The 27,953-nt window shown below is 46.1% G+C and overlaps 1 protein-coding gene across 2 annotated transcripts in view; it reads left to right on the top strand.

Moving 5' to 3' along the window:
- LOC135241520 (doublecortin domain-containing protein 1-like) overlaps positions 1–27,953 on the top strand; it is a 130,693-nt gene that overhangs the window by 81,448 nt on the left and 21,292 nt on the right. For both annotated transcript variants that reach the window (XM_064312000.1, XM_064312001.1), the window contains exons 16-20: positions 26–147; positions 641–701; positions 1,995–2,102; positions 3,140–3,255; positions 26,974–27,097. In XM_064312000.1, the coding sequence (XP_064168070.1) occupies positions 26–147; positions 641–701; positions 1,995–2,102; positions 3,140–3,255; positions 26,974–27,097 (531 nt within the window). The remainder of the gene's footprint in view (positions 1–25; positions 148–640; positions 702–1,994; positions 2,103–3,139; positions 3,256–26,973; positions 27,098–27,953) is intronic.

Raw genomic sequence — 27,953 nt, 5'->3', positions numbered from 1 at the left:
CCGCTCCCCCCCCCTCACATTACAGGCGGGGTGGATCCTAAGCCGCGTCTTGCCGCAGCTCTGCCTGGCCGTCTCCTCGCAGCCAATCACGCTGACGGACGGGGACGGCGCGCCCGCAGAGGCCTTCCCGCTAAACGTGCAGAAGAGGTGCCGGCATTCCACACCCTCCCCTCGCCCTCCCCCCCCCCCCCTCGCCCCGTCACGCACACAAACCTTCCATGCAGCTCGTTCAGCCGGCCATAGCATGCAGCTACGCAGTGCTGAAAAGCCCTGTTTTGAAGTTTAGAGCCCACTGTTAAAACCCGGACTTGGGGAAAACTCCTGTCACCTGCTTTAGTCAGGTCTGAAAGCCATCGTCTCTGCTATCATCGATTTGATGGGGGAATCGGTGCCCTTGAGTTCCATACACTTTGTAATATTCAGTTGAATCATTATCAATTTGTCAGGCAGATGTCTTACATTTTTAGCTGTACTTCAAATAGTGGTTTAAAGTAGTTCTAGTTAGTTCAAATAGTTCTAACTGCATGAAAAGAAAAATATATATGTTACAATATATTACAATAGCTTTATCTGTTGCAAAATGTTCAATGGTGGTTTCTAGCCTTAGGGTACAAAACAATATTCTTCATTGCATTAACAGGGTCAGAGGTTGCCCGGACCAGGAGTGGAGCTTCGGAAAAGATGGCTGCATCTTCCCAAGGGTTTGTGTTGAGACCTGGAGACCTGCGTTATCCTAGATTTACAAGTGTGGTGTTTAAACAGCCTTTGAAAATAGCTGCTCCATATTCTTTAATGGAGAGAAAGCACATCTAAAGGAATCTAATTCTCTGACTGATAGCACTTCAAACGCGGAGTATCAACAAAACTGTACTTCTGAATTTCCCAACTAAAAGGTATAAGACTTCACTACAGACTTTTAAAAATGATGCATTTGTGAAAACATCAACACGCAACTTCAACAGCAGTAGCAAGCACTCAACATTTCTGTTCTAAAACTGGATAAGGATCTATTTCATTGCATCTGTCCCTGGTACAAGAGATGATAATGTCTGTGAAACTGAATGGGCTCAGTGTCTGTTCTGCGGCGTGTTGATGTCTGTTCTGTGGTATGTTGATGTCAGTTCTGCGGTGTGTTGATGTCAGTTCTGCGGTGTGTTGATGTCTGTTCTGTGGTATGTTGATGTCAGTTCTGCGGTGTGTTGATGTCAGTTCTGCGGTGTGTTGATGTCTGTTCTGCGGTGTGTTGATGTCTGTTCTGCGGTGTGTTGATGTCTGTTCTGCGGTGTGTTGATGTCTGTTCTGCGGTGTGTTGATGTCAGTTCTGCGGTGTGTTGATGTCTGTTCTGCAGTGTGTTGATGTCTGTTCTGCGGTGTGTTGATGTCTGTTCTGCGGTGTGTTGATGTCTGTTCTGTGGCGTGTTGATGTCTGTTCTGCGGTATGTTGATGTCAGTTCTGCGGCGTGTTGATGTCTGTTCTGCGGTGTGTTGATGTCTGTTCTGCGGTGTTTTGATCTCAGTTCTGCGGTGTTTTGATCTCAGTTCTGCAGTGTGGTGATGTCAGTTCTGCGGTGTGTTGATGTCTGTTCTGCGGCGTGTTGATGTCTGTTCTGCGGCGTGTTGATGTCTGTTCTGCGGTGTTTTGATCTCAGTTCTGCGGTGTGTTGATGTCTGTTCTGCGGTGTGTTGATGTCTGTTCTGCGGTGTGTTGATGTCAGTTCTGTGGTGTGTTGATGTCTGTTCTGAGGTGTGTTGATGTCTGTTCTGCGGTATGTTGATGTCAGTTCTGTGCTGTGTTGACGTCTGTTCTGCGGTGTGTTGATGTCTGTTCTGCGGTGTGTTGATGTCTGTTCTGCGGTGTGTTGATGTCTGTTCTGCGGTGTGTTGATGTCTGTTCTGCGGTGTGTTGATGTCTGTTCTGCGGTTTGTTGATGTCTGTTCTGCGGTGTGTTGATGTCTGTTCTGCGGTATATTGATGTCTTTGGTCTGTCCTGCAGGCTCGCCCCGAGTTTGTCCTGACCTTCCTGAATGTTCCGTGCGGGGCGACCCACGACAGCCAGGGGGCGCGGGAGGCAGGGAGGCAGAAGAGAGACGCCCAGGCGGAGGTGGGCGCGGCACGGGGCAGGGCGGGAAGGGGCGGGCCCACTCGCGCCTTCTCCCGAACCCATTCGCAAGGGAGGCCCGCAACTTAACCCAATTACGGCTTGGTATTTTACACGCGCTTGAGCCGGCTGCGCGGGGAAGCGGGGGCGAGCGTCTCTGCGAGCGGAAGCAGGGGGGGGAAATGGGGTTCCCGCCAATCACCCTGCCCTTTAAGACGCGCCCGCCGGCGTACACGGCGGGACCCCCGCGAGATCGGGGCGCCGCTTTGAACACCGCCGCCCCCGCGTCGCCCTCATTCCTTTCGCGAGCCGGCGCGGGCCTGCCGTGGGAAATGGGGTCAGGAGGGGGGGCCCAGGGTTATCAACAAAAACCATCCCGTGCAAGCACATCTAAGGAGATTATCATAGGCCAGAAAATAACAAATTGTGTTTTCCCATTTTGTTTTTGTTTTTTCCTCCCCTTTCTGGATCGCCCGTTGGTGCAAATGCCATGCGTTTATTTATAGCGCTAGGAGAAGGACGTGCGTAATTCCGAACAGCTGCCATTTTACAATTACCCTTTATAATTTTTTTTACACTGAAATCCCCTCAGAGATACCCCAGAGATCGACTGTTCCTCAGTACTCCCTTCATTTTGTAACCCATAAGCGCCAGAAATATATTTATGATGGCTCCTAAATGTACGTTTGCTGAAATGTCATGTTATGCCACGTGACTCACCCGTGAATTCAGAACAATTTGCTATGCTTGTAAATGTCTGGATGATTTTTTAACGTTAAATAAAGGAATCAACCACGCTGGATAGCTCATAGATATTCAGCTGTTACTGCAAACAGACCGCAAACAGGTGAATGTTTCTTCTCCAGTTAAGAATCTGTGCGTGTCCAAACATTAGTCCGTTTCCAGTCTGTTTGCCATAAAAACTGAATATCTGTGCGCTTCAGACCGATCTCTTCACCCCCGTTTACCGCCCCGTCCCCGGACGTGCGGCGGCGATCTCCTTCCTGATCGTTTAAGCGTTCTGGCTCCTGTGCTTCTAGCGTTCGGGACACGCGGACCCCCCGGTGGACCCCCCGGCCCTCGGGGAGGGAGCCCAGCCGACGGTGGCCCTGCTGAGGAGACGCGGGGACAAACACCCCCGGGCCTCCGCTCAGAGGTACAGCGGCCCGCGGACCGCGCCCGCACTCATCGCTCGATGACATCAGATGCGTTCCTTCGGTTTCGCGCGAGATTGATTTACCCGATGCTTTCTGAAATATCTCAAAAGTCCTTGATTAACAGACCATATATTTAGGATGCCCATAATGTTTGGGGTATATACATCTTTCTTCTTGATTTAGCTGTGTTTCACTGTTTCAGATTTAAAATAACACAACTCACACATGGTCAAAGTGTGCATTCTCAGCTTTTATTTAAGGGTATTTTTTTATACACTTTGGTTTCACAAAGATAGCACTTTTTATACATAGCCCCATAATTTTTAGGGTATATCAATGTTATGTAAATCGAAGTAGCAATGTAAATTTAAGTAGCCGTCTCGCATATCCTTTGCATGCAATGACCGCTTGAAGTCTGTGACCCATAGACATGGGTATCACCAGGTGCTGAGTATCCTCTCTGGTGATGCTCTGCCAGGCCTGCACTGCAGCCATCTGCAGCTCCTACTTGTTTTGGGGGCTAGTTGCCTTAAGCTTTCTCTTCAGCATACACAATGCACGTTCAGTTGGATTCAGATTGGGTGAGTGACTTAGCCATTCAAGAATCTTCCAGTTTTTGGCTATGAGAAACTCCTTTGTTGCTTTAGCAGTATGCTTGGGATCATTGTCTTGCTGTACAACGAAGTGCCGTCCAATGAGTTTGAAGGCAGTTTGAATTGAGGCATTTGCTTGAACAGATCAGATGCTTCTGTCGACTTCAAAATTCCTTGTGATGCTTCTTTCAGCAGTTACATCATCAGTGAAGACAAGTGAGCCAGTGCCCGTGGCAGCCATACATGCTCAAACCATAACACCCCCACCTTGTTTCACAGATGAGGGAGGGTGCACTGGATCTTGGGCAGTTCCCTTTGGCCTCCACACTCTGCTCTTGCCATCACTCTGATACAAGAGAATCTTGGGCTCATCTGAACCTGAATCATCGGAACCTTTTTCCAGAACTTTGCAGGCTCTTTTGGGTACTTCTTAGCAAACTGTGACTGTGAGTGGTTTGCATCTTGCACTGTAGCCTCTATAGTTCTTTACGGGAAGTCTTCTGTGAACAGTAGACACTGACACATCCACGCCTGTTTCCTGAAGAGTGCTTCTGATTAGTCAGACAGGTGTTTAGGGTTTTTTCTTCATTATGGTGAGAATTTGTCAGTCATCAATTGTAGAGATCTTCCCTGGCCCACCAGGCCCTTTGCGATTACTGAGCTCACCAGTGCTCTCTTTCTTCTTAATGATGTTCCAAAAAGTAAGGCTTGGCCTATGTCTCTGAATGTTTTTTTCTTATTTCTCAACCGCCTCATGGCTTCCTTGACTTTCATTGGCACAACTCTGGTCCTTATGTTGAAAACACTATTAACAGACTACAAAGGCAATCACAAGTGTAGAATCAAGACTAGATACTGCAAGCTGTCTTATGCATGCACTTAGGAGCAATTGAACACAGTTACCTGTAAAGCCAATCAAAAATTACAGTGCCCTGAAATAGAGGGACTATGTATAAAACGTGTTGTAACTTCTACACGGTGAAACCCAAATGCATAGAAATACCCTTTAATAATAGCTGAGAATCTGCACATGTGAATTTCTTGATTACAAATTCAAAATTGTGGAGTACAGAGCCAAATCGATAAGAAATACATTTTGTCTGAAACATTGTGGAGCTATATATATATATACACACACATACACTACAAGGGATTCATAGATAATTAAATTAAAATAACTTTTTGTCTGTTGGGTCTCAAGAGTATGAGCCATGGTGCCAATACTAAAATACAGACAGCACTGTACTTTGCATTAAATAATATCCTTAATACTGTATATGCTCTACACACCAGGGAAGCTTCTGAATTATCGTTGACTTCTGCCGATTTGACTTCTTGACAAGGTGAAGATGGATTCTTGCAACATCACAATGTCAGAGTTACAGAACATCACAATTATGTTATGCTCCTGCATATGAATAGACACGAAACAAACAACGTGCGTAATGTGGTTTTTCTTCGCCCAAGTTTAACACAGCGCTAGAGGTAAGGGCGAGTCGCATAATTATGAGCATTCTCATCGTTTATTCATGGCTTTTTCGAGTGGAAAACGCCGCGTTGCATGTTACGCGATGCATCATCCCCAAGCCCAGGGTTTACGGCGGGCGGTTTAACACCGCGTCCCGTTTCGGTCCCTTTAATACAATTTAGCAATGTCCGATTTTCACTTCACGATTCATTAGGAGCCTGTGTTAAATCACCGGGGCTCAACAAGTAACACGTCGCTGCGTGGCGGGGGCAGCTCCAGATGTGAACGCGCCCGAGATTAATTGCTTCACAATGTTTAATGTGTGTGTACCTCCAGCGAGGTGCGAGAGTTCTGATGCGGGGAAATTAGGCGCGGCGCGTCTCTTTCGCAGATGAAGCCAATTGCATTGTATCCGATCGGCGTAGCTGGCCCCGTAGTCACATGCTCTACTTGCCGTTCATCCTTGCGGAAAGGAAAACATTTGTACACTAACAAGGAATAATACCCCTTCTGCAACGATATTTTACCACCATTTAAAACACAGTTTTTAATTTAACGCAATTCATTTAATCAAAGCTGTCAGAGTTTTGATGAGGGAAAAATATGAATTACTGATTTTGGTTAACCCCTTTTGGATGATGAAAACAATACATGTACTATGCTACAGTTATATATGTATAATTAATTCATGAATAAGATCCAGTTTCTTGCATATTTGCTAATATATAGCCTAGTTTTAAGAAAATGAAAATATTTTAAAGTTAAACTTTATACACCTTTATAAGATACTTTAAACGAAAAGTTTCTACTAAAATATTTACAAAACTAATTTTAGAAAAAAAAATCATAAATGTTTTTTTATTTTTTTAACCAACAGTGCTAACACTTCTTAGCTGAAATTAAGACACACTAACAGCAACAGACTGAAAATGTACTATCGTCCCATGATCCTTAAATACACAGAACAGGACTACTAAAATATCTGATTCCCATAAACGACGACATTTCAAATACAATCTGTTCAACAACTGTTATTATGATAGCATTGAGTTTTCATGCTTATCAGTTTCAATCGGCGACATTTTAATTACAACAGTTTTTATAACCAGAATGCAGTTATTCTTGCAAAACGGATTAGGCTATCTAAGTGAGAGGAAAACATGAAGGATGAAAGCAGGGGCGTGCATGGGTGATATCTTAATTTTGTTTACATTTGGTTATACCTGGTAGTTTGAATACGTGGTGGCTGCTGCAATTTAAGTAAGATACAGAAGCAACAGTTAAACACTGTATCACAAATGTGACGCGATTTAAAATAAGAAAAACGGGAGTGTTACGAATTGATTTATTGATATAAGTTAATCAATTCAAGTGGCACACCTTTTCCCTCGGTAATCTAACGAGGGAACTGTAGCAGCCAATGAAGCGTGCTGACCTAGCCTGTCGCCCACTGACCTGTGAGAGGGAAATAATGAACTGTGAGTGGCCGTCATGCTAACCGCTTCCGACAGCCCGGCTCCGGGCACATCTGCGCGAGCCGCGCAGAAAGGCCTTTGTTGTTTTCCCACCGGTGACTCCGCCGACCGCCGAGGGGATTGCCGGCCGCCGAGACCCCGCCACACGCGTCCCCGCTTTCTGGGGGGAAGCAGCTGTCGGCGGCCGAGCTGGCATTTGTTCTTAATGACGTTCTTGGCATTTCATTATTTCATTTTTTTCCTTCCCGACTCCCTTCTCCTCCGCAACCTCCTATATCACCATCCTCCATTTTGGAGCAAATCAAGAAATGGCATTTGAAAACCGATGTGCCCTGTCGTGCTGACGGAACAAAGGAGTATGCTGGGGGGCGGGGCGAAGCGATGTAGCCGAACCTTAGCCCCGCCCTCTACCAGAGTTCCGAGGCACCTCGGAACAGGCCACCATGGGAAAGTGACCCAAACATTGCAAAACGTTTCCACGGTGACCCCTTGTAGCCTGCTGGGGGGAGGGGTCAGGGCTCTGACACTGAGCAGTCGGCTAAGCCCTTGTCTGAGGGCTTGTTAGAGTTTAAAAGCTCATTAAACCTTGACACTGCTTGTCAGATCTCCCAGACCTACCCCCCAGTCCCTGCACTTCTCCCCAACATTTCGCTTCATTCTCCTTTTATTGTGTGTCTGTTTCATTTAAACTTTTTATTTAATCATTATTTTAGTGTATTATAAGCCTAAATCCAACAATTTGTTACTGCAGAATGGCAATAGGCCTGTAATCGGCAGTCAAGTCTTAAAGGTGGTTGAGTATATATAAACCATAGCACTTGTGAGAGAGACACCCAGCAAAGACAAATAAAGTTCAAAAGTAAGGAAACGCACCCTTATGTTGTCATATTGCCAAATAATAAAGGCCTTTAAGTTTGTTTTTTTTTTTTGATGTTTTGAAGTGCTGTATTTAAAAATTTTTATAGATAAAAATTTTATTTTTCCGAAAGCTGTAGAGCTACAGACAATTATACACGAATGCACTGGATGCATATGTATGCCTCGATTAGCACAGTAGTGCTTTAGGGACGTTGCACATAGACTGGGCTGAAAGTATTGCTAACCAGCTCTGGCGCTGTTACGCACATAGCTCAGGTGGCTGAACAGGTGAGGGCTTGTATTCATAAAGCATAGGAGCTTAGGAGTGCTGATGTAGGTCCCCGGTTGCTGTCCTAACCTTGTCCAATGTGCACTGTTGGAAAAAGGGGTACAGGTGCATGGGGGTCACATTTATAGCTTAGAATACTAATCTAAAAGGGTAAAGGGCACAATGTGTGTACCTGTGCGGGTACTGCCCTAGTGACAAGCCATTGTACCCCTATAGGGGGTGTGAGCTCAGCACTCTGAAAGCCACAACTCTGTGTGGAGCACAGGCACAGGAGCTCAGCGGTTATAGTGAAGAGCTGAACGGCACCAAAAAATCTTGAGAAAACTGAATTTTAATAAGTGAGTATTTACTGAAAGAAATACAGTATGTGCATTTAGGATTATTTGCCTGATGCTAGGCTAAGGCTAGGCTAAATTGTTGCGGTGGTAGGCTGTGTCTGGTAAGATTTTTTTTTTAACTGGCAGGCTAAATATAACACCTGAGTGGGAGAATTTAAAAATAGAAGTGAATAATATTTACAGGATTTAAAATGCAGTTTTTTCATTGGATCTTCAGCACACTGTGTAATAAGATTGAGAACATATTGTGATTACCCTCTCCAGAAAAGATAAATGACACAAAACATGTATCGGGTTTAGCTAACATTTCAATGTTTAAGAAATGTTTTAAAAATGCTAATTAAACTAAGATCACTCTCAAGAATGTTTCATTTAGACACTCTCAAGAAAGTTTTATTTCATTTCGTTTTTTTTCTTCATTCCCCCCCCCCGCACAAGTATGCGGAAAATAATTATTCAAAGAATACATCTCCGTAAGAACTTTTCCGGAAAAGAAGCCCCTGGAAGCGGTGCTGGGCGCAGTGCAGTATTAATTAGGAGGCAGAGCGCTCCCCCCCTCATCAGGGCCTTTTCCGCTCAGCGGTGCGGCCTGCAGTCTTCAATGGGGCTTGTGGGACGTGGTCACGCCGCCTCATGGCTTATTGATGAGTCCCTCAGACGGAGCGCCTTTCATTCTGTTTAAAGAACCTGTGTGTGCGTGTGACTCCAGGCTCTCGAGAGGCAAAACCCTAATTTTGTTCGGGAGGGAAGCCGCTTTGTACCCGCTCCTTAGTTCCAGAGGACCGGCCTGGCCCCTGCGTCGTTAAACGCGAGCCCGCGCTCGGAGGATCCCTCCGGTTTTGATGTATAATCCAGTGGCTGTGGCTCATCGTCCTGGCTGCTTGCTTGACTTCTGAGTGCCCGAAACAAGGTTGAGCTCAGTCAGTGGGGATGTGGGGGGGGGGGTTGGAGCGATGTACCTAGGATGGGAACTGATTTGAGAATAATTATACACACACTTATAAACTACATTTATATCATTGTCATATTTGTCACAGGTATAATATCGACTGATGGGCTTTTACAAAATGGCTGACGTATTACTCGAGGGTGGATGTTACACTCATTGAGATGTGATCTTTGAAATATGTTAGAAAAAGCTTAATGCCTGTAAGGTATTAAGGTCCCAGAATCTGTTGTGGCCTTCAAACAGATTCACTCACTCATTTACTCCATTCACCGGTTGTGCTGGATGATCTTCTACCAGACCGAAGACAGGTGTGAGTGTATTTAACAGTTTGGCTAAATAAATGTCCAGCAGAAGTAATCTGTGTTTGGGTCGTCCGTATTTCTTGTGATTCGTATTGTGACGGCTGGAGCAGGTCTGTGGCCAGCTTTGGCCTTTGGAAAGCCTGCTTGTTGCCGTTTGTAAGAAACTGACATCACGGCCTTCACCCGCAAAATGGCTGCGTGCATTTTGATTGGTCAGATTTGTTTTCAAACACAGCAGACATTATTCTGCAGGTTATTAAACCTCAGTGAGACCTCGGACCAGAGAAGATGTCTGTACATTTTATAACTGCACCGACTACTGAATGGACTTCATTTCTCTTATATTTTTTAACATTTTTTATGGGTCATTGGAAATGGGTTCATTTCTTTCTTTTTTGTACTTTTACTGTCCTCATGAGTGACAAAGCAGTGGCTTCAGTCCCTTGTATTACGGTACAGTGTGAAGGTGAGGTGATGGTGGTCAGTCAGCTGGTTTCATGTATTAAAACAGTATAGTCTCCAACCAGAAGAAATGTGACCACTAGGAAACGAAAAAGAAAGTTGTTGGCCCTTCGTCGTACAGTGCCTGTTTCATTTTTGTTTTATTTCTCACCTGTTATAAGAGTGTTAAACCTGATATGGACTCTGTTTCATTAACATTCTCGTTATCATGTCTCATTATCACGTAGAATGTTAAACTAGTCATTCTCACAAGCAATTACTATTTGACGCAGTGCTGTGTGTGTGTCTGAGCTGCAGTGCTGTGTGTGTGTCTGTGCTGCAGTGCTGTGTGTGTGTCTGTGCTGCAGTGCTGTGTGTGTGTCAGCAGTTGTGTATGCTTTTCTGTCCCCCCTGTTCCATTCTATGTCCTACTCCATGCTCTCTCAGCTCTGCTCTGTTGGGGTGTACCCACACTAGAGGTGGAAAAGCCTGGTTCAGAAAGTAAATTCCTCCCCAGTACTTTGTTCCAATCACATGGATTAACTAATTAGCACAGTTCTTCAGCCAGGAGGCAGAAATAATGAGTGAAATCAGCTGGCTGAGTTCAGGGGTGGAAGAAACACAAGGCAGGACTTTTACTTTCTGACCCCTGGCCTTTCCACCTCTGACCCTCACCCCCTCCCTGGGCAGGGAAAGTCCCTGCTGCTCAGATAACCCCAGTCCTGCTGGTGCAGAGGGGAGGGGAGAGAACCCCAGTCCTGCTGGTGCAGAGGGAGAGAACCCCAGTCCTGCTGGTGCAGAGGGGAGGGGAGAGAACCCCAGTCCTGCTGGTGCAGAGGGAGAGAACCCCAGTCCTGCTGGTGCAGAGGCGAGGGCAGGTGCTGTGGCCACCCGGTTGGGGTTATGCTCCATTAACTTTTACAGCAGATTCTCCTGTCCCTCCCGGCAGCGCCGGTGGAGCCCAGCCAGCTCTCTCTGCTACTGGGACCCAGAGACACTCGCTCTGCAGCACAGCCCTGTGTGTGTGTGTGTGCGTGTGTGTGTGTGTGTGTGTGTTTGAGTATGTGTGTGTGTGTGTGTGTGTTTCCATGTGCCAGCACAAGTGAGTATGTGTGTGGGTGCACACAGAAGCGAGTGCTGTACATATGTGCATGTGCAGGTGTGTAAAGTGTGTCTGGCTGTGTATCAGCATGTGCATGTACCCGTGCGGTTGTGTGTGTGTGTGTGTGTTGGTATTTTCTTGCGTCTGCGCATGTTTCTCTTTGTGCTTGTGTGATTCTGTGCGCATGCTTATGTATGTCTGCACATGCATACATATTTCTCCATTATCCCGTATGCATGTGCATGTCTGCATGTGTGTGTGGGCAGACACTGCAGCTGTACAGGGTGTCTGTCAGTGGTATCTTATGTAGTAGCAGATCTGTCTTCTCCCTGCTTTCTGGAGCATGTATGGCTGCCCAAGAGAGAAGCAGGGACAACATATGCTGAGATATGTATTGAATAAGATAGTGAGGTTAGACACACCTACTTTTTTCTGCACCCAAGTTGCACCATGCGCAAATAATAATCAGTTATTACACTATCTGTAATAGTAAGAAACTACGAGGTCTCCGTATTTGGCCCAGTCCTGTATTAGGGCCATGTGACATGCAGTAATGCTTCCTAACCTTATCACCTGTAGCCGTGAGTCTTGCTGTAATGGAAAGCCAAGCCAATGCCGAGCTTGACCAGTTTCACGCGAGCGAGCCGCTGCGCTGACATCGTATCGCCGTGGCACCCGCCTGGGGCGGGGGAGGCGGGGGCATCGCCGTGGCGTCAGGGAGCGGCGTCCAGGGTGCACAGCCTGCAGCGGGTTCCACGGGTTCCACACGCGCGGTTCCGCCCCTCCCCACCAAAATCGTAGTAAATAACCGAACCGCTTCGGCGCGATTGTCTCGCGGCACGTCGGGGCTAAGCGGGCGGTTCTTGGCTAAGAGAGAGAGCGATTCCCGTTACGGATGTGCCCTTCAGTGACAGGCGGCTGAGCGCGGCGCTCCGAACTGCCGCTCCGCGCGCTTCGTTTACCACGCGGCCCCTCCAGTGTGACGGGATTCTGGAGACGTTCGGGGTTCGTTAAGGACCCGCGGTGAGGCGCGGGAAAATTCAGCCAGGAAGTGGGAGATTGGCCTGTAATTGAATAATAATCTCCACAATAAGGCTCTGAAAAGATAATGATTGGTTTCCCGCGAACCGCTTTTGGATGGAGCTAGACATAGAGGAGAAACTTCCTTTTTTTCCATGCAGTTTCCTTTCTATGCTGGTGACAGAAAGGTAAAATTATAATCTCACCATTATTTTATGATTACTTTATTTGCTTGTTTAAATATTCTATAGAGAAGGGCTTATAGCTAAATAGTTAAATATCACAAAATACTTCAAATCATAATCACATGATTACAGCTATGGAAAACACTGATTTATACTGTCCTCCTGAGACCCAGCTGAAAAAAAAGTATTTTACATTTTTTGATGTAATATAAGCTGTCTTGGATGACAAAAACATGTTGCAGCGAAAATATTTTCAAAAATATTATTTATTTTATATTTATTGAATATCCCTTGTAGTGTAGGCTTCAACACAGTAGAATATATGGATCTTGAGATTTAGACCAGAGACTCATGTCCCCATACAGACAGAGAAAAAAAATTGCCCCAAGGATAGATCCCTGAGGAACACAATTTATCATTTCTGACGATGACACAAAAACAGCCAATCAAGACTGAAAATCTTCTATTTGACAAGTAAGAAAACCAGCTAAATGCAGTCCCAGGAATGCTAACTCAAATTTTGAGTCTGTCAGTTAGAGTAGAATGGTCAATCGATCAAATGCCCTGCTTTAATTTAATAGGACAAGGATGAATGTGTCACCAGAATCAGCATTCTGAAGAACGCCATTAATTATCTTTAAAGGAGTAGTTTGTCTGCTATGATGAATTCTAAATCCAGATTGGAATTTTTCAAAAACTTTTGTATTTTTATTCATTTTCGATAAACTTGCTTAGAGACTACTTTTTTGGAGATGAAAGGTAGCATTGAAATGGGTCTTAAGTAGGAACATAAATCATAAATGTCATAAATGAGCCGTTTACCATTGGGACTATATTACAACCATTGTTGCGAATGCATATTTTAAGAGCTTTGCAGGGACGATATCTAAGGGGCTGCATTAATGTTTTATCTGAGATACAATCTCCTGGAGATCATCTGTTGGAATTGGCTCAGAAGAGTCACATCAAAATTCTGACCGGTCACACCAATAGGAAGTACAGATAGAATTATGTTCCCTCTGATATTTAACATTTTATTCACAAAGGCGGATGAAAAATTCTTACATTGCTCAAAAGAAGAGTCAGTAATTTTTTTTGGAGAGAGATTCATTGAACTATAGTTTGAAATGAAAATACCTATCAATTTGCAGATATCAGATTGGAATTTTTTTTAAATTAAACACATTGGGAGTTCTATTAGCCAGTAGGGTAAAGCTATCAGCCACTACTGCTTGATGTTTTCAAAGATTGATTAAGACAGGCTTGAACCTACGTACAGACCATGCCTGTACAAGAACAGGCGGCATCAGGCACTGAATTAAATACTGTAAGATGTTTAGAGCTTATGGTTGCTTGTTCAACTGTCTAGCTTGAAAACTGAAGTGGGAGTTAAGTCCAGAAGGAAATGGAATAAAAAGGTTCTGTAGAACAGTAGTGTTGCATGCTGGGTGATACCTCAGGGAGGGAGAGAAGTGCTGGACACAGGGAGCTCGGCAATCCCGGTTTTCACCAGTGTTTTATTTGCCGATAAAGAGTCAGCATGAGTTTTTTTAAAGAAACAAATTACCGAATATTCTGGCCTTCCCTCCCTCATGGGTTCTGGGCAAAAACAATAAACTGAACCAAAGACAAAAGAAGCCAAACACAACGAATACATTTTCTGCTCGTTCCCAATCTCAGTTTACTCACTGTGGCAGGAAGCACACCTTTAAGCCCTGGGCTGATTCGCTAACACAACCCAGGCGTGTGTCCACTCAACGAGTAGGCGTGGCTCCAGACCTCCACTGGCAGCCTGTGCCTTCAGCAGGCAAACTAATTAAAACTATTCTGCGTGTTCCATCGTTCATAATCGAAGAGGATGTTAAAATTGGTAGTGCTGGTATAGTTCTATAATTATGAATTCATCCTTCTAAACCTGGGGGCTTCAGTCTTATTGGAAAGGGGCTGGTGTGGGTGCAGCTTTTTTGTTTTAGCACAGTACTACACCTGATTCAACTTATTAACTAATGGTCTTGCACTCGTTGTACGTCGCTCTGGATAAGAGCATCTGCTAAATGCCTGTAATGTAATGTAATGGTCTTCAGTCAAGACTTTGATAAGTAGAATCAGGTGTCTCAGTGCTGGGCTTAAACAAAACCCACATCTTCTTCTTTTTTTGGTAAGAGTGGACATCCCCTGCTTTAGACAAATAAAAGCACAAGCACTCTATAGTGCTGAGGCTTGTAATTGATTTAATTTTTAAAAATGAATTTCTATTCAGAAATGAAAAAAAAACAAACAGGGAACATGTTATTGACATAATTTTGAGTGAAAATAGACATTGTTGCTTCCACTGTCAGTATTTTATGTCCATTTTGTGTTTTGTTTGGGGGGAAAAAAATCCAGTACCCAATGTTAATGGAATGTATGATAGTTACAGTGGTAGCACAGCCATAACGATAACGTGGAGAAGAATATCTGAGCCTCATCGAAGCATCGAAGCATCGAAGCACGTACAGAGCAGACCGTCGCACAGAGAGGCTGAATCCCTGGTGTAATTACCAACCGCCAGACCAGCTAAATTAGCGCCGGCGAAAGTCACTCCAGCGGCTCTGGGCAGTTTGTAATTAAGGAGGCCGTTCGTGACTCCGGGGGAGGGGGGTAGGGGGCAACCCTCCGCGGCAACGCTCCATGGCAACATTCCGGGCCTCCTGTCCTCCCGGGGTCAATCGACGGGGATCCCGCGGCCACCTCGCGGGCCTGCCTAATTACGCCCGGCCCCGCCTCACCCCGGGCCGGCCCACGCCGGACCTCCATGGCCCTCGAGAGCAGAACGATGCCGGCGGAGCGAGCAGGAAGGAATAAAATAAAAAGCCAGCGTTCAAGTTAGCGGGGGCCATCGTAAGAACTCCGGAGTCGGGTGGAGAATGTCAGCCGTGAGCTCGGCGGACAGATGTCAACCGCCCGCCCCTTATCCCCCCCCCCCCGCCCGCCACCCCCCCCACCGCCATGTCCGCGTCCACGTGCGCACGGGCGAGATTGATCGGCAGGAGCCATTTTCTCCTTGAGTAGCGCAGGCAACGGGCCGCACATCCGCAAAGCGGGGGAGGTCATCTCGATTGGGGTGGGGTGGGTGGGGTGAGTGGGGGGGGGTCTCGCCGGCACCCTCACGCACGCTATTCCCGGCGGTGCCTCCACGGCGGGGCGGAGGGGCGGCGGGCGAGCCCAGTGAAGCAAGCGCGCCATGCTCAGTGGCATTTCCCAAATACGGCCCAGCTGGGGGCTCGGCGCTCCGTGGCCTGAGTGGCACACTCCAAAGAGGGGGGGGTGGGCTAGTTCCTTCTTAAGGCTGGGGGGGGGGGGGGTAGAGAAGATCCATCACCCAAGCGCCAAGCCCCTCTCTCTCGCTGAGTCACACGCACACACACACACGCACGCACACGCACACACACACGCGCGCGCCCCGTGCGCTCTGCGTCGTTCGAGCCGAAATGGCCTCCGCGGCGGTGTGTCCGGCGCGCGTTTCTGTCACAGCGGTATGGCTCCACTCTGAATGCGCACGCGAGCACGGAGGCGCCTAATTCCCATCAGCCGACTGCGCGACGCCCTTTCTCTTAAGTACCGTCACCGTCTCTCTCTAATGGTGTTTCTGTCACATCTCCGAAGGTAGCAAATGATGCTTATTGAACGGAGAGATGGGGGGGTGGAGGGGGGTAGAATAATGGACTTTCTGGGGAAATATCGGAAAAATTATCTGCGGATGCCCGTAGGAGGAGAGCGGCACGTCAGACAGGCCCCGTGTCTCCTTAAGACAGGAGATCTGCAGCCGATGTCTGGAACGGTGGTGTTCAAACTTAGGCCCGCCGAGACCCCCCTGTGAATGCATTTTGTGCCACGGCAGGTGACGATGCGCGTTTGTGTTTTAACATAATTTAGTACTGTCACCCACTCCAGCGTAACGCAGGTTTGGCGCTGCCATTGTAAACAAATAGTTTAGCTCCATCGATCAGGCGACCGCACCTTCAGCAGTTAGGACCCTGATGATTTCAGTATAAAATGGAATCCCTACATTACATTACAGGCATTTAGCAGACACTCTTATCCAGAGCGACTTACACAACTTTTTTACATAGCACTTTATATTGTATCCATTTATACAGCTGGGTATATACTGAAGCAATGCAGGTTAAGTACCTTGCTCAAGGGTACAACGGCAGTGTCCTACCCGGGAATCGAACCTGCGACCTTTCGGTTACATGCCCAGTTCCTTACCCACTGTGCTACACTCCATCCTACAAAAATGTTACTTCATTGCAAAGGAAACCTTTGTCACACGGTGCATTTACAGGAAATGAAGGCTGGAGTTGATCTGGCTGATTTCAAGTATTGGATCTGAATGTGGAATAGTTATTCTTTGCGGCGCACGTAGCTGTTTCTGGCATAATGCGACCTCAAGAGGGTAAATCATCCTTCACTAGACATTAAGCGTCTAATTAAGAACAATTAAGAGCTAATTGCTATTCAGAGGTTGCAATTATGGTAGAAATGAAAACCAGCATACACAGTGGGTCTCCAGGATTGAGACTGAAAACCTCTCAGAGGAGGAAGTTTCTACCAGTACCCCACCTCTGTTAATGACTTGTACGTTCTCTTTATGCGAACAACAATCATATTTTTGATTTGTAAACAATTTATGACCCTCCCCCCCCCCCACATAATAATTTAAAGATTACAGCAGATACAACATTCATTGTCAGGATCGAACAAATATCTTTAAAAACTAGAGAAACTGCTCATTTAAATCTTGGATGACTTGGATGGTAGTGTTGTAATTCTGCTTGCATATTTGCCAGTGTGTTTCCCTCCCTGAGAATGGAAACCATAAGTCTTAATACACAGATGCACGTGCTCAGTGTCCGATGTTATCAGTTTGCTTCATTACCAGAATTACCCCCCCCCCCCATTAAAAAGCGAACAACATCCAGTCTAGATGGATGAGGTTCAACAGCTTCAGGACTCAGACTGTGGGAGCGTTTGGATGCTAATCTGAATCACTAAAGCGAGGATCCCTCCGCAGTCGCAACCTTACTTATGCAAGCCGTGCCCATTGCCGCACTATTAAAAATAATGGGCCCGTCTCCTTAATTATTAGTGTTCATTAAGCTGTCCCTCAGAAATTTAATGCATTTGACATTCCTGTATGAAATAGTAATCAGGGCTCGAGCTGAAAGTTGTTCTGTATTTTATTTAATTTAGTTAAGAATATTTCATAGGCTCCAGTGAACAGGCAGCTGTACGGAGCGATCTGTTGCATTGTGGGAGGAAAAAAATGAGCTCAATCTCAGACGTTTAATTATTTACGATTTTTCTCATTATAATCGTAGAGTTTGTAATGCGGCTTTGTTTATTAAAACACAAAATGTATAGTCTATCTTAGCGGAGATGGTCATAATAACAGAGAATTAGAAACAACAAATGTTTTTTTTTCCAGGAAGTCATTAAGGTAATTTAAAAGTGAATCGTCAGAATTGTAATTCTGATGATATTTTAAGTAATTGGAAGATTTTACTGCGTAATTCAGTTTCTTTCATTTTTCATGTTCCATTTAAATTGTTTACCCACAAAACTGATTAAATTACAAAAAAAAAAAATCATCAAATAAAGTTAATAGCATTAACAAATGCTACCTCAGGACTGCCTGAAACACACATTTATCAATTTACCCCTAATGTTTTTTCATTCATCTTCAGCTTGTCAGTACATGAAAATTTCATTGAAAGTTGCAAATGTCGTCTTAATTGTCCTTGCTCCAGTATTTCTTTTATTTTATTTTTTTGGAAGTGAGTCTGGTGGCAGGTTTAATTTTACCATGTTTTTTTGAAAAAAATAAACTTTTCAGTGACATTTTTGTTTTGGGCAAACTGTAATTAAAGTGCCAGCGTTGTCTCCATTACTGCGGCACGAAGCTTCTAAGTGTTTAAGTAATAAACGTTAGGTAAACAGCGGGAAGTGGTCTGCGCTCTGGCCCCTTGGTGAAGCCGGAAGCCTCCTTTCAGAATCTCCATTTTGAGAGTAAACATCAGGTTTCCACCGTTTCCAAAATTTAGTCTGCAATATTCCACCGAAGGACATTGTTCTGTAGCCCTGTCAATTATTCCAATCAATTATTGATTTTATCTGCAACACGTCACTTAAAATATCACAATATCGCATCACAATATTACAAGTATGCACTGTGAAACTAATAATAGGTACTAGTTGCTCTACTTAATTCCCCCTTTCCTCCTTATTTTTACTTCAAAGAATACAGATGATGGTTATGATGATAACTAAAAGAAATGATGTAATTTTGTATTGTGTTTTTTCATATCCTCCTAAGAGCCGCCAATTAATTTCTCTCGTCGTTATCTGAAGAATCATATATTATACTACGCTAAAATCTACACTGAAAGGGATATTCAGTAAAAAATAAAATAAATATTTTAAAAAATATTTTCATTGTAATTTTGACTGTTTTTGCCATCCAAGTTGCTTGTATTTTATCAGCAAAAAAATGAACTATGTTTTTCTGCTGGGTTGAAGGAGGATATGATGTCATCATTGTAATCCTCATCATTACTTCAGCGTAGTACTTCCAGGACTACATGTTTTACGAGCAGCTGATCCTTTCCCTGCAAACGCATTGGAGTTGGAACTTCAGTACTGGCTTCTCATGTGACTCACCTCCTGACAGACGTACATACGCTACCAAGCCAGTGAGCAAAAGCAGGCATCTAGACGTCTAGAGGGATGGAAATCTAGGTTGACAGACATTTTGACATAAACGGGCTAACGTAACCCCAGTATACCTCAGGTATGACTATGACCTAGTGGCAAAACCTTCACTTTTCAACCAAACGCAGCGGGTTTTCATCTGAATGCCTAGAGAGCGTTTCACCAGGCAGAAAGTGCAGGAGAGCCCGGCCCTGGCCAGAGACCCTCCCAGAGTTTAGTAAGCACTGCCCCCGCCCTCTGGCACAATGACCCGGGTCTCTCATCTACCCAAAAGGTTTGGCCCCAGTGTGCTCGGTCCCATGAACCGACCAGAAAGTCCAGTGGTGGAAAGTCCGAGGGTCAGAATTTAAAAGTCCTGCCGAAAGTTTCTTCTACCTCTGAACTCAAAAGCTGATTCCACCCATTAGTTCTGCCTCCTGGCTGAAGAATTGTGCTAATTAGCAAATCCAGGCGATTGGAACAAAGTAACGGGGAGGACTTTGACTTTCTGAATGTGGATTTTTTCTGTTTTCAGAAACAAAAGCGGCATTGGACTCCGCGTAAACTTTGCAAAACCGTGCAGCGAGCGTTTTGTGGCACGGATTGGACGGTTTCGGGTGTGCGTCTTTGTTCAGGTCCTAACGTGCCGTTTTTGCAACCGCAGAAGCCGCTGTGGTTGTTCCTGCTTTCAGAAAGGCGTCTTTGACGGGACGGCTTCACCGGGTGTCGCGTCTCACCGTTTGCGTCACCACTCATCCCCCCCCCCCCCCCGACCCTTCTTCGATTTGCTTTCTCAGCGGGAGCCCCTGGTTCCGGCCCGCCCCCTTTTCTCATGCCCGCCGTGCGTCCTGTGACACGTCCGCTTCCCGCCGCGACTCCCCGGTGGCGCCGTCCCCAAACGGCCGTCCCCGCCCCACTCCGCCCGCGTCCCGAATTTCCTCCCGATTGTTCACTCAGATTACGCGCCGCCTCAGGAGCGGCACGCCGGCGGTCCACCGGGGCGTGTCTGGGACCCTGCTCTGTTTTGGACGGTGGCGGGACGCCCTCGCTTGTCACTCTAACATGTCGCCCCCCCCCCCCAGTCCTCCATACCTCCCCGGTGGGGCAGGGCGGGGCGTGGCAGGACGATCCAGACTCCTGCCCGGTGCCTCCGTTGTCTTGCTCTACTGATTAGGGACGTGGGGAGTGGGGTGGGGTGGGGTGGGGTGGGGGGGTCAGTGTTCCGGCACTTTCTACAGCAGTAAAACACAGGGTTTGCCACCTCAAATTTTCTCTGTCTAAACACACACACACGCACACACAAAAACACACACACACACAAACACGCACATACACGCGTGCTTACCCTCGAGCACACGTGCGTGCGTGGGGCGGGGGGTGTGTGAAAGTGTGCGGTTTCGCTCTGGCACGGGGGCCCCGTTAGGACGGTGTGTTTCCTGTCAGGAGCGATCTGTTTCCTGTCAGGAGCGATCTGTTTCTTGTCAGGAGCGATCTGTTTCCTGTCAGGAGCGATCTGTTTCCTGTCAGGAGCGATCTGTTTCCTGTCAGGAGCGATCTGTTTCCTGTCAGGAGCGATCTGTTTCCTGTCAGGAGCGATCTGTTTCCTGTCAGGAGCGATCTGTCGGGGATCCGTCCGTCTCCTCTCCCGTGACCGTCGGAGCGGCGCGTGCGACCCGCCTGACCCCAGGTGGCGGGATCCCCCGCCCCGTCGCATGCCGTTTGGGTCCGGGCCGCTACCTGCGCGGAGACGGCCGGGGGGCCTGGGGGGTCCGGGGGGTCCGGGGGGGTCTGGGGGCGGGGGGGCGGGGGGACCTGTCAGTGTCAGAGCCTCGTCTTTAATTAGCCTCAGCGTAACAGAGATCCGGGGCCCTAATGCAGATGGACAGAGAGAGGGGTGAGAGTGTGGGGAACTGCCCTGATGCTTGTGTGTGTGTGTGTGTGTGTGTGTGTGTGTATGTTTGTTTGTGTGTGTGTGTGTGTGTGTGTGTGTGTATGTGCGTGTATGTTTGTTTGTGTGTATGTGCCTGTGTATCTTTGTTTATGTGTATGTGCATGTGTGTGTATGTTTGTTTCTAAATACTTTATTACATTTCATTACAATTATTTGACAGACGCTTTTATCCAATGTGATGTATAATAAGTGCAAACACGTGGCCTTTCCAAGTACGCATAATAATAAGTCTCGTTACAGATTTTTGCGTTATGGTTTAGGTATGAGGTTGACAGTTTGTGGGTTGTGAAAGTGTGCTTCAGCAACAATGTGAGTAGTTTAGTGTCTGCAGTTCAGGGTTGCTCCACTAGAGGGCTTGGCTACTTGCTGCAGCTTTCTGGCTTCCTCTGCTTTAACTGTGTTTCTTTTGCTAAAATGCAGGTAATCACAAAAATATCATTAACCCAAAAATAATTTGTCTGGGAAATCTCTGAAAACACTGGAAAATGAAAACACTTTTAACACCAGTGCTTGATGTTTACGATCATAAACTACAAATCACTGAATTCAAAAGCCGTTTGGTCCAAGATCCTGAATCTTATATATAGGATTGGATTGCTTAGGGCACATTACGACTGAGTGCGATGTTATGATTCGTTTCTGGATTTCATTTCAACCTCTGCTCTTAGCTATTTAATTGGCCTGACGATTTATTTCATCTGATGATAAAGTAGCGAGCTACACTGAAAAAAAAGTCCTCATTAGTATTTTAGGTCTATTTGACTTAATCTTATTTCATACTTTGTGATAGCAAATATGCCAGGCTATTTTTTCATAGGGAAGCAATCACTGGTCATCAAAACAAGCTATTTCTATTCTAAAGTGATCTTAGAGACTCTATGGTGTGTGAGTGTGTGTGTGAGTGTGAGTATGTCAGTTTGTGTGTGTGTGTGAGTATGTGTGTGTATGCGTGTGTGTGAGTGTTTGAAAGTGTGTGTGTGAGTGTGTGTCTGTATGTGTGTGCGTCAGTGTGTGTGTGTGTGAGTGTGTCTGTGGGTGTGTGCGTCAGTGTGTGTGTGTATGTGTGTGTGTGAGTGTGTGTCTGTATGTGTGTGCGTCAGTGTGTGTGTGTGTGAGTGTGTGTCTGGTGTTGTAGTTGGTGTGTGTGAGTGGTGTTGGTGTTGTGTGTGATTGTGGATGTGGTTGTGTGTGCGTCACGTGTGTGTGTGTGAGTGTGTGAGTGTGTGTGTGTTTGAGAGTGTGTGTGTGAGTGTGTGAGTGTGTGTGTGTTTGAGAGTGTGTGTCTGTGCGAGTGTGTGTGTGTTTGAGAGTGTGTGTGTGTGAGTGTGTGTGTGTGAGTGTGTGGTCCCTTTCTCCACTGTGGCCAGTGCTCAATTTGTCTCTGATGATCCACATGATGCAGGTGAGACGGGAGAGAGATTAGAGGCCTCTTTTGCATAAAAGTTAATCACTGTGCTGAAAACATGGAGACGAGAGAGTGGAGAGGGGGGAGAGGAGCTTTCTCCCGTCTGTCTCTTCTGGGGGGGATGGGGGGGGCAGTGCAGTGCTCAGCGCCAATCATCCCAGCAGGGGGCTCCCCATGGAGTGCGGGTCCATGATTGCGTTTGTGTTGAACACAGGCTCATTTAAATGTCAGCTCGTCATAGGCCTGGAACACCCTGCGCATAAACAGCACAGAGAGGGGGAGAGGGAGAGAGAAAGAGGATGAAAGAGAGAGAGAGGGATGGAGAGAAATAGGAAGAGAAGGGGGAGAGAGGGAGAGAGAAAGAGGATGAAAGAGAGAGAGAGAGATGGAGAGAAATAGGAAGAGAAGGGGGAGAGAGGGAGAGAGAAAGAGGATGAAAGAGAGAGAGGATGGAGAGAAATTGGTAGGGAAGAAGGTGGGAGGGAGAGAGAAAGAGGATGAAAGAGAGAGAGGGATGGAGAGGAATGGGAAGGGAAAAGTGAATGAGAGAGGGAGAGAGAAAGGATGAAAGAGAGAGGGATAGAGAGAAATAGGAAGGGAAGAGGGAGATGAAGAGAGAGAGAGGAGAGAGAAAGGAAGAGTGGATGAAAGAATGAGGGATGGAGAAAAATTGGAAGGGTAGAAGGAGAGATGGAGAGAGAGAAAGAGCATAAAATAGAGGGACAGAGAGAAATAGGAAGGGGAGAGGGGGAGAAGAAAAGAGAGAGAGAGAGAGAGAGAGAGAGAGAGATGTGATCCGATGAGCAGAAATTGCCTTTTAATTACCCAACTCTTCAGACTGTTCGTGATTGTGTTTTGGTCACACAACGGACGCCAGGGCTGTAATTTGAAAGCCATTTCGGGATGAAACAGGGAAGCGTTCTGCGGAGGACGAGAGGACGGGGGGACTGTTCCATTATTTTAATGTTAAAGAGCGGTTAGGACATTCGGTTTTAAGTGCTGGTGTAGGCACCGGGAATTGTAAATTTTACACCTGTAAGAAATGTTGTGTCAGCACGCTAATCGCGTCTGCTGTATCAGATCACAGCGATTTTGGAAACTGTGGAGTCCAAAAGTCTGAGGACGCTACCAACAACCGATTGTTTTCACTACTTATCAGGGGCTAATGCAATTATGGCACTCTGTTCTTATTCAAGAATGCATCTTTTTTTTAAAGTTTACACCCTCCCCAGACCGACAGAAAACTAGCGCATCGACCAGGTCTGTGTGGTACACACGGGGAACTGGTATAACAACTAAACTGGGGAGAAAATGGGAGAAAAATGGCAAAAAAAAAAGAAAAGAAAAAAAGGAATACATCATTTTCAATAATATAAGTCAAACAAGTGTGTAGGTGTTTATTGGTTGTACTTGGTGTCCACCTTTCGCATTGATAACTACCTTCACTCTGCTTGGTATTTGAAACCACCAGCTTCATGTCAAAGATAATGCACTGGAACCCTGGTTCACAGTCCCCAATACACAATATGGACCCCACACACACACACACACTCCTCAAACATACTACACACAATCACAGTCCCCAAAACACCCTATGGACACATATAGACCCCACAACACACGATGGAACAGGCACACTGAGTCACCTAACCAAGAGGAGTAGCACCAGTGTAGGAACTAGACTTTAACCGAAAGGTCACATTCGATCCCGTAGACACTGCTTGTACCCTTACAGGTACTAACCGAAATTGCTTCAGTATATATCCCAGCTGTATAAGGATACAAGTAATGCATTAAAAGTGTGTACAGTCCCGATAAGACGCGCAAATGACCTTACACTTATGAATGATCCTCAACCACACATATGACACACAATCCTCATAAACCCTATAAACACATAAGGCACAACAACACACACACACAAGCACACGTCCAGACCACACTATGAACACACACTCACAGACCCTAAAACAAACCACACACACACACACACATCCCCAAACCACACTATGGATACATACATTCACGGTCCCCAAAACACACAACAGCCACACAAAAACTCCCAGTCCTCAAAACACACTATGGATACACACACTGACAGTCCCCCAGCCAAAACACACTACAGACACACACTCACAGACCCCCAACCAAAACACAGTATGTACACACAGTTATTCTGAGATGAATACTGTAGTTTACACAAGGACTTAAAAACACATGAATACCTGTTAATAAGGACAGGTCAAGGCCATCATTTGTCAATTTTTCCCACCGTGCTATTTCCCATGACACAATTTCCCACTGAAAGTTCATAGTCCTCAGTGTTATGCATTTTTCCTTGTATAATAACTTTATAGTTTGAGTAGAGAGCCCTGTCTGTCCATCTCTGAAAAGAACAGACATCGTGATGAATTGGATGAAGATTTAGTGAGATTGCTGCTTGTGGAAAGTGGGAAATTATGAGAGACTGATTCAATGTCAGAGTTAATACTCTAAAAGGTTGCCATGGGTACACTTCTTAAAAACCTTAACACTGATTGTTCTGAAGTCCTTTTCAAATCCTTATACTTTTGCAAAGAAGTTAGCATCTCCTCACTTGTTAATGAACTTATTAGTCAAAGTGTTTAATTTAGGTATAATAAAATGGGCAGTTTTGATCCTGGCTACTGATTGGCTGAGACTACGTTCTACAGTGTAAATTGTGACAGTGTAACAGTTCAAAAAGCCTGTTTGTAAACAGTATAGCTCAGTGCACTGTTACTAACAAATAATATTACAAAATAAATATTATTGCGCAATGAATTAGTAGTTTTTATGTTATGTAGCTGTTTTATGAAAGCAATACAGCACTTGAGGCCGTGCTGTATCGTAAATGCACTCATAGCTACTGGGATTGCCGATGCTCCTCTTTGCATCGTGCCTAACAACACCCCTGCAACCGTGATTGTATTTACGATACAGCACTGACTCTCATGCCCTAGTACTAATTTCAAGTGTCTTCGTGTGTTTGTGTTGTGTGTAAATTTTGTCAGCAGTGGGATTAGAACAGAGTGGAACGGTCACTTTATGAAGAAATACTGAATACTGTCCCGGTGCATAGGACTCTGTTCCCAGAGCTCTGGGGCAGGGTGGAATGGCTCGATGGTTTTGGGGTGGTCACGGATCAGGAAAATTCCCCTGGCACTTTGACTGAGACCCGCAAACTCAGCTGCGAGCCTCTCGGCGTGACTGGGTCTCACGGACGCTTCCGGAAAAGAGGACAGAGATGCTACTGGGAAGTGTCTTTCTTCTGTCAGAAAAGAGAGGCAGGGGTGTGTGTGTGTGTGTGTGTGTGTGTGTGTGTGTGTGCAGGGGTGGTGGCTGGACTGACCACGGAAGACAGGGAGGCGTGCTTTCTGTGGAACGCTGTCGCCACCTGGTGGAAAACACGAGCATCTGCAACACATTCACTCTTGAGTCTGTAATTCTCTCCTCGTCTCTAATTGGCCAGCAGACGGAAAGCATGCCTCAGAGTGAGCACACCTCCTGCCCTGTCTTCAGCAGTCTCTCACTCTGTGGCAGGGGCGTCAAGCTCCAGCCCTAGAGGGCCGCAGGGCCTGCTGGTTTTTGATATGTTACAACGCACTTGAGAAATTTAAGTCTAGGATATCCTAAATAGTACGCACACCTTGTTCACAAAGCCTGAACTGGCTGCTTATTGAAAGGAAGCTTTAGCTGCAGACGCTGCGGCTCTCCAGGACTGGATGTTTGGTGACCCCTGCTCTGCACCACGTGAGCCCCGGGGTCCCCATCTGCGCACCTTCTCCGCCTCACGTGACCCCAACATCGACGCACTGCTGTGGGGGGTTTCAGCACCGAGGAAATCGCACGCGCGCCACCGACCGGTGTTCAGTCTGAAAAGTGTACTTGCCACGGCGATTTTAGTATGTCAGTTTTAACTGCTTTCTTAAATAAGAGCCACTGTGCTCTCAAAAATACAAGTCATCCAATGAGTAGCACAAAAATATTGAATAAATTTGGATAGCGTACATTCACCCAGAATGGAAGGACGGAAAAGACAAGAAAGTTGCAGATGCACACAGCGATAATATTAGAAATAAAACAGAACATTTTACTTTGTAGTTTGCACAGTTGGCCACACCTAAAGCAGTGATGCCAAAGCAGGCATTTTCCCATTGACAGCTGAGTCAAAACACCTGACATCACTTATTGGGTGTGGCTCGCAGTGCTATCAGGCTAAGAAGCTTAACCCGCAGAGAGCGGTTTTTTGCCCTCTGTTGTCTTACTCTTTGAGCGTCACTGTGTGAAGTGAGTCACTCACTGATGGCTGTGACTCACTCAGTGACTCACTCAATGATGCGTGTGACCCACTCAGTGATGGCTGTGACTCACTCAGTAATGGCTGTGACTCACTCAATGATGGCTGTGACTCACTCAGTGACTCACACAGTGATGGCTGTGACTCACTCAGTGACTCACACAGTGATGGCTGTGAATCACTCTGACTCACACAATGATGGCTGTGACTCGCTCAATGATGGCTGTGACCCACTCAGTGACTCACTTAGTGATGGCTGTGTCTGTTAAACTCCTGCTCCTTCTTTAACAGGTGGGCTATCAGGCAGGAGGGGGTGGGGAGGTGCGGTCAGTGGAAACACTCCAAGGTGGAGAACCCGCTGTGGAACAAGCTGACCTACATGTGGCCCACACTGCCGGATGGGGAACTCAACCAGGTGACCACACCCTGAACGCACCCTAAACCCTCCCACTGGGTTACCCAGTCACTTCACTGCTTTACCTTTAAATGGGCATCATATTTCATTTTCTATAATTATGTAAAATGCAACTGAAGCCATCACCATGGGCTGCCAGCCATATAGGCTACTTACAATATGCTTAGGGGCTCTGATATTTTAATTATTTACTTGAAATACTGATGGTCATTTTTATTCCTGATAATTATACGGAAAACGACCACGGTGCTTTCCTTCTGTCTTTCAGTGGAGACTCAGTTCTGCAACGTCTGTAAGTTCCATAAGAGCTGCACTGGTGGCAGAGTGATTGATTGACACACCTCAATGCATAGCATAGAGATACCATCCAAATACTAGCTGAGCACGGCCATCTTCTGCCTTCAGAGAGGAGAAAGATCACTGTGTGCTTCAGCTGCTGAATGAAGCATTAATGTTGTTAAAGCTGCAGTACTGTACTGGCCAGGTGAGATGAAGGTGTGAGGTCACAGATATGTGATTAGAATGTTCTCAACTGAACATTCTAATGCTGATGTCACATTCACTACTGGTAATAGAAAGCGACTGAGTTCTAGAACACTGGATTATAATTCGGGGAAAAATAAACATTCTAAAAAACCTAGTCTTCAAAGGGTTAAGTACACGTGCAGCCAATGCAAACACATACGCAGAGCGTACCGCGTCTGTCACAACGGATCCGGTTTATTTACGCGACTGCGTCCTTCCAACGCCGCCGAACAGACGAGACGCGGGACCGCGGTCGGCCTAATGAGGAGAATCGTTCTTCTGTTCGCATCACGATGGCGGTGTTTACAAGATGCGGCGAATTAATGAAGAT

Source organism: Anguilla rostrata, chromosome 16 (assembly GCF_018555375.3).
Source record: "Anguilla rostrata isolate EN2019 chromosome 16, ASM1855537v3, whole genome shotgun sequence".
NCBI classification, from domain to species: domain Eukaryota; kingdom Metazoa; phylum Chordata; class Actinopteri; order Anguilliformes; family Anguillidae; genus Anguilla; species Anguilla rostrata.
This window is presented reverse-complemented; position numbering and strand designations above follow the sequence as displayed.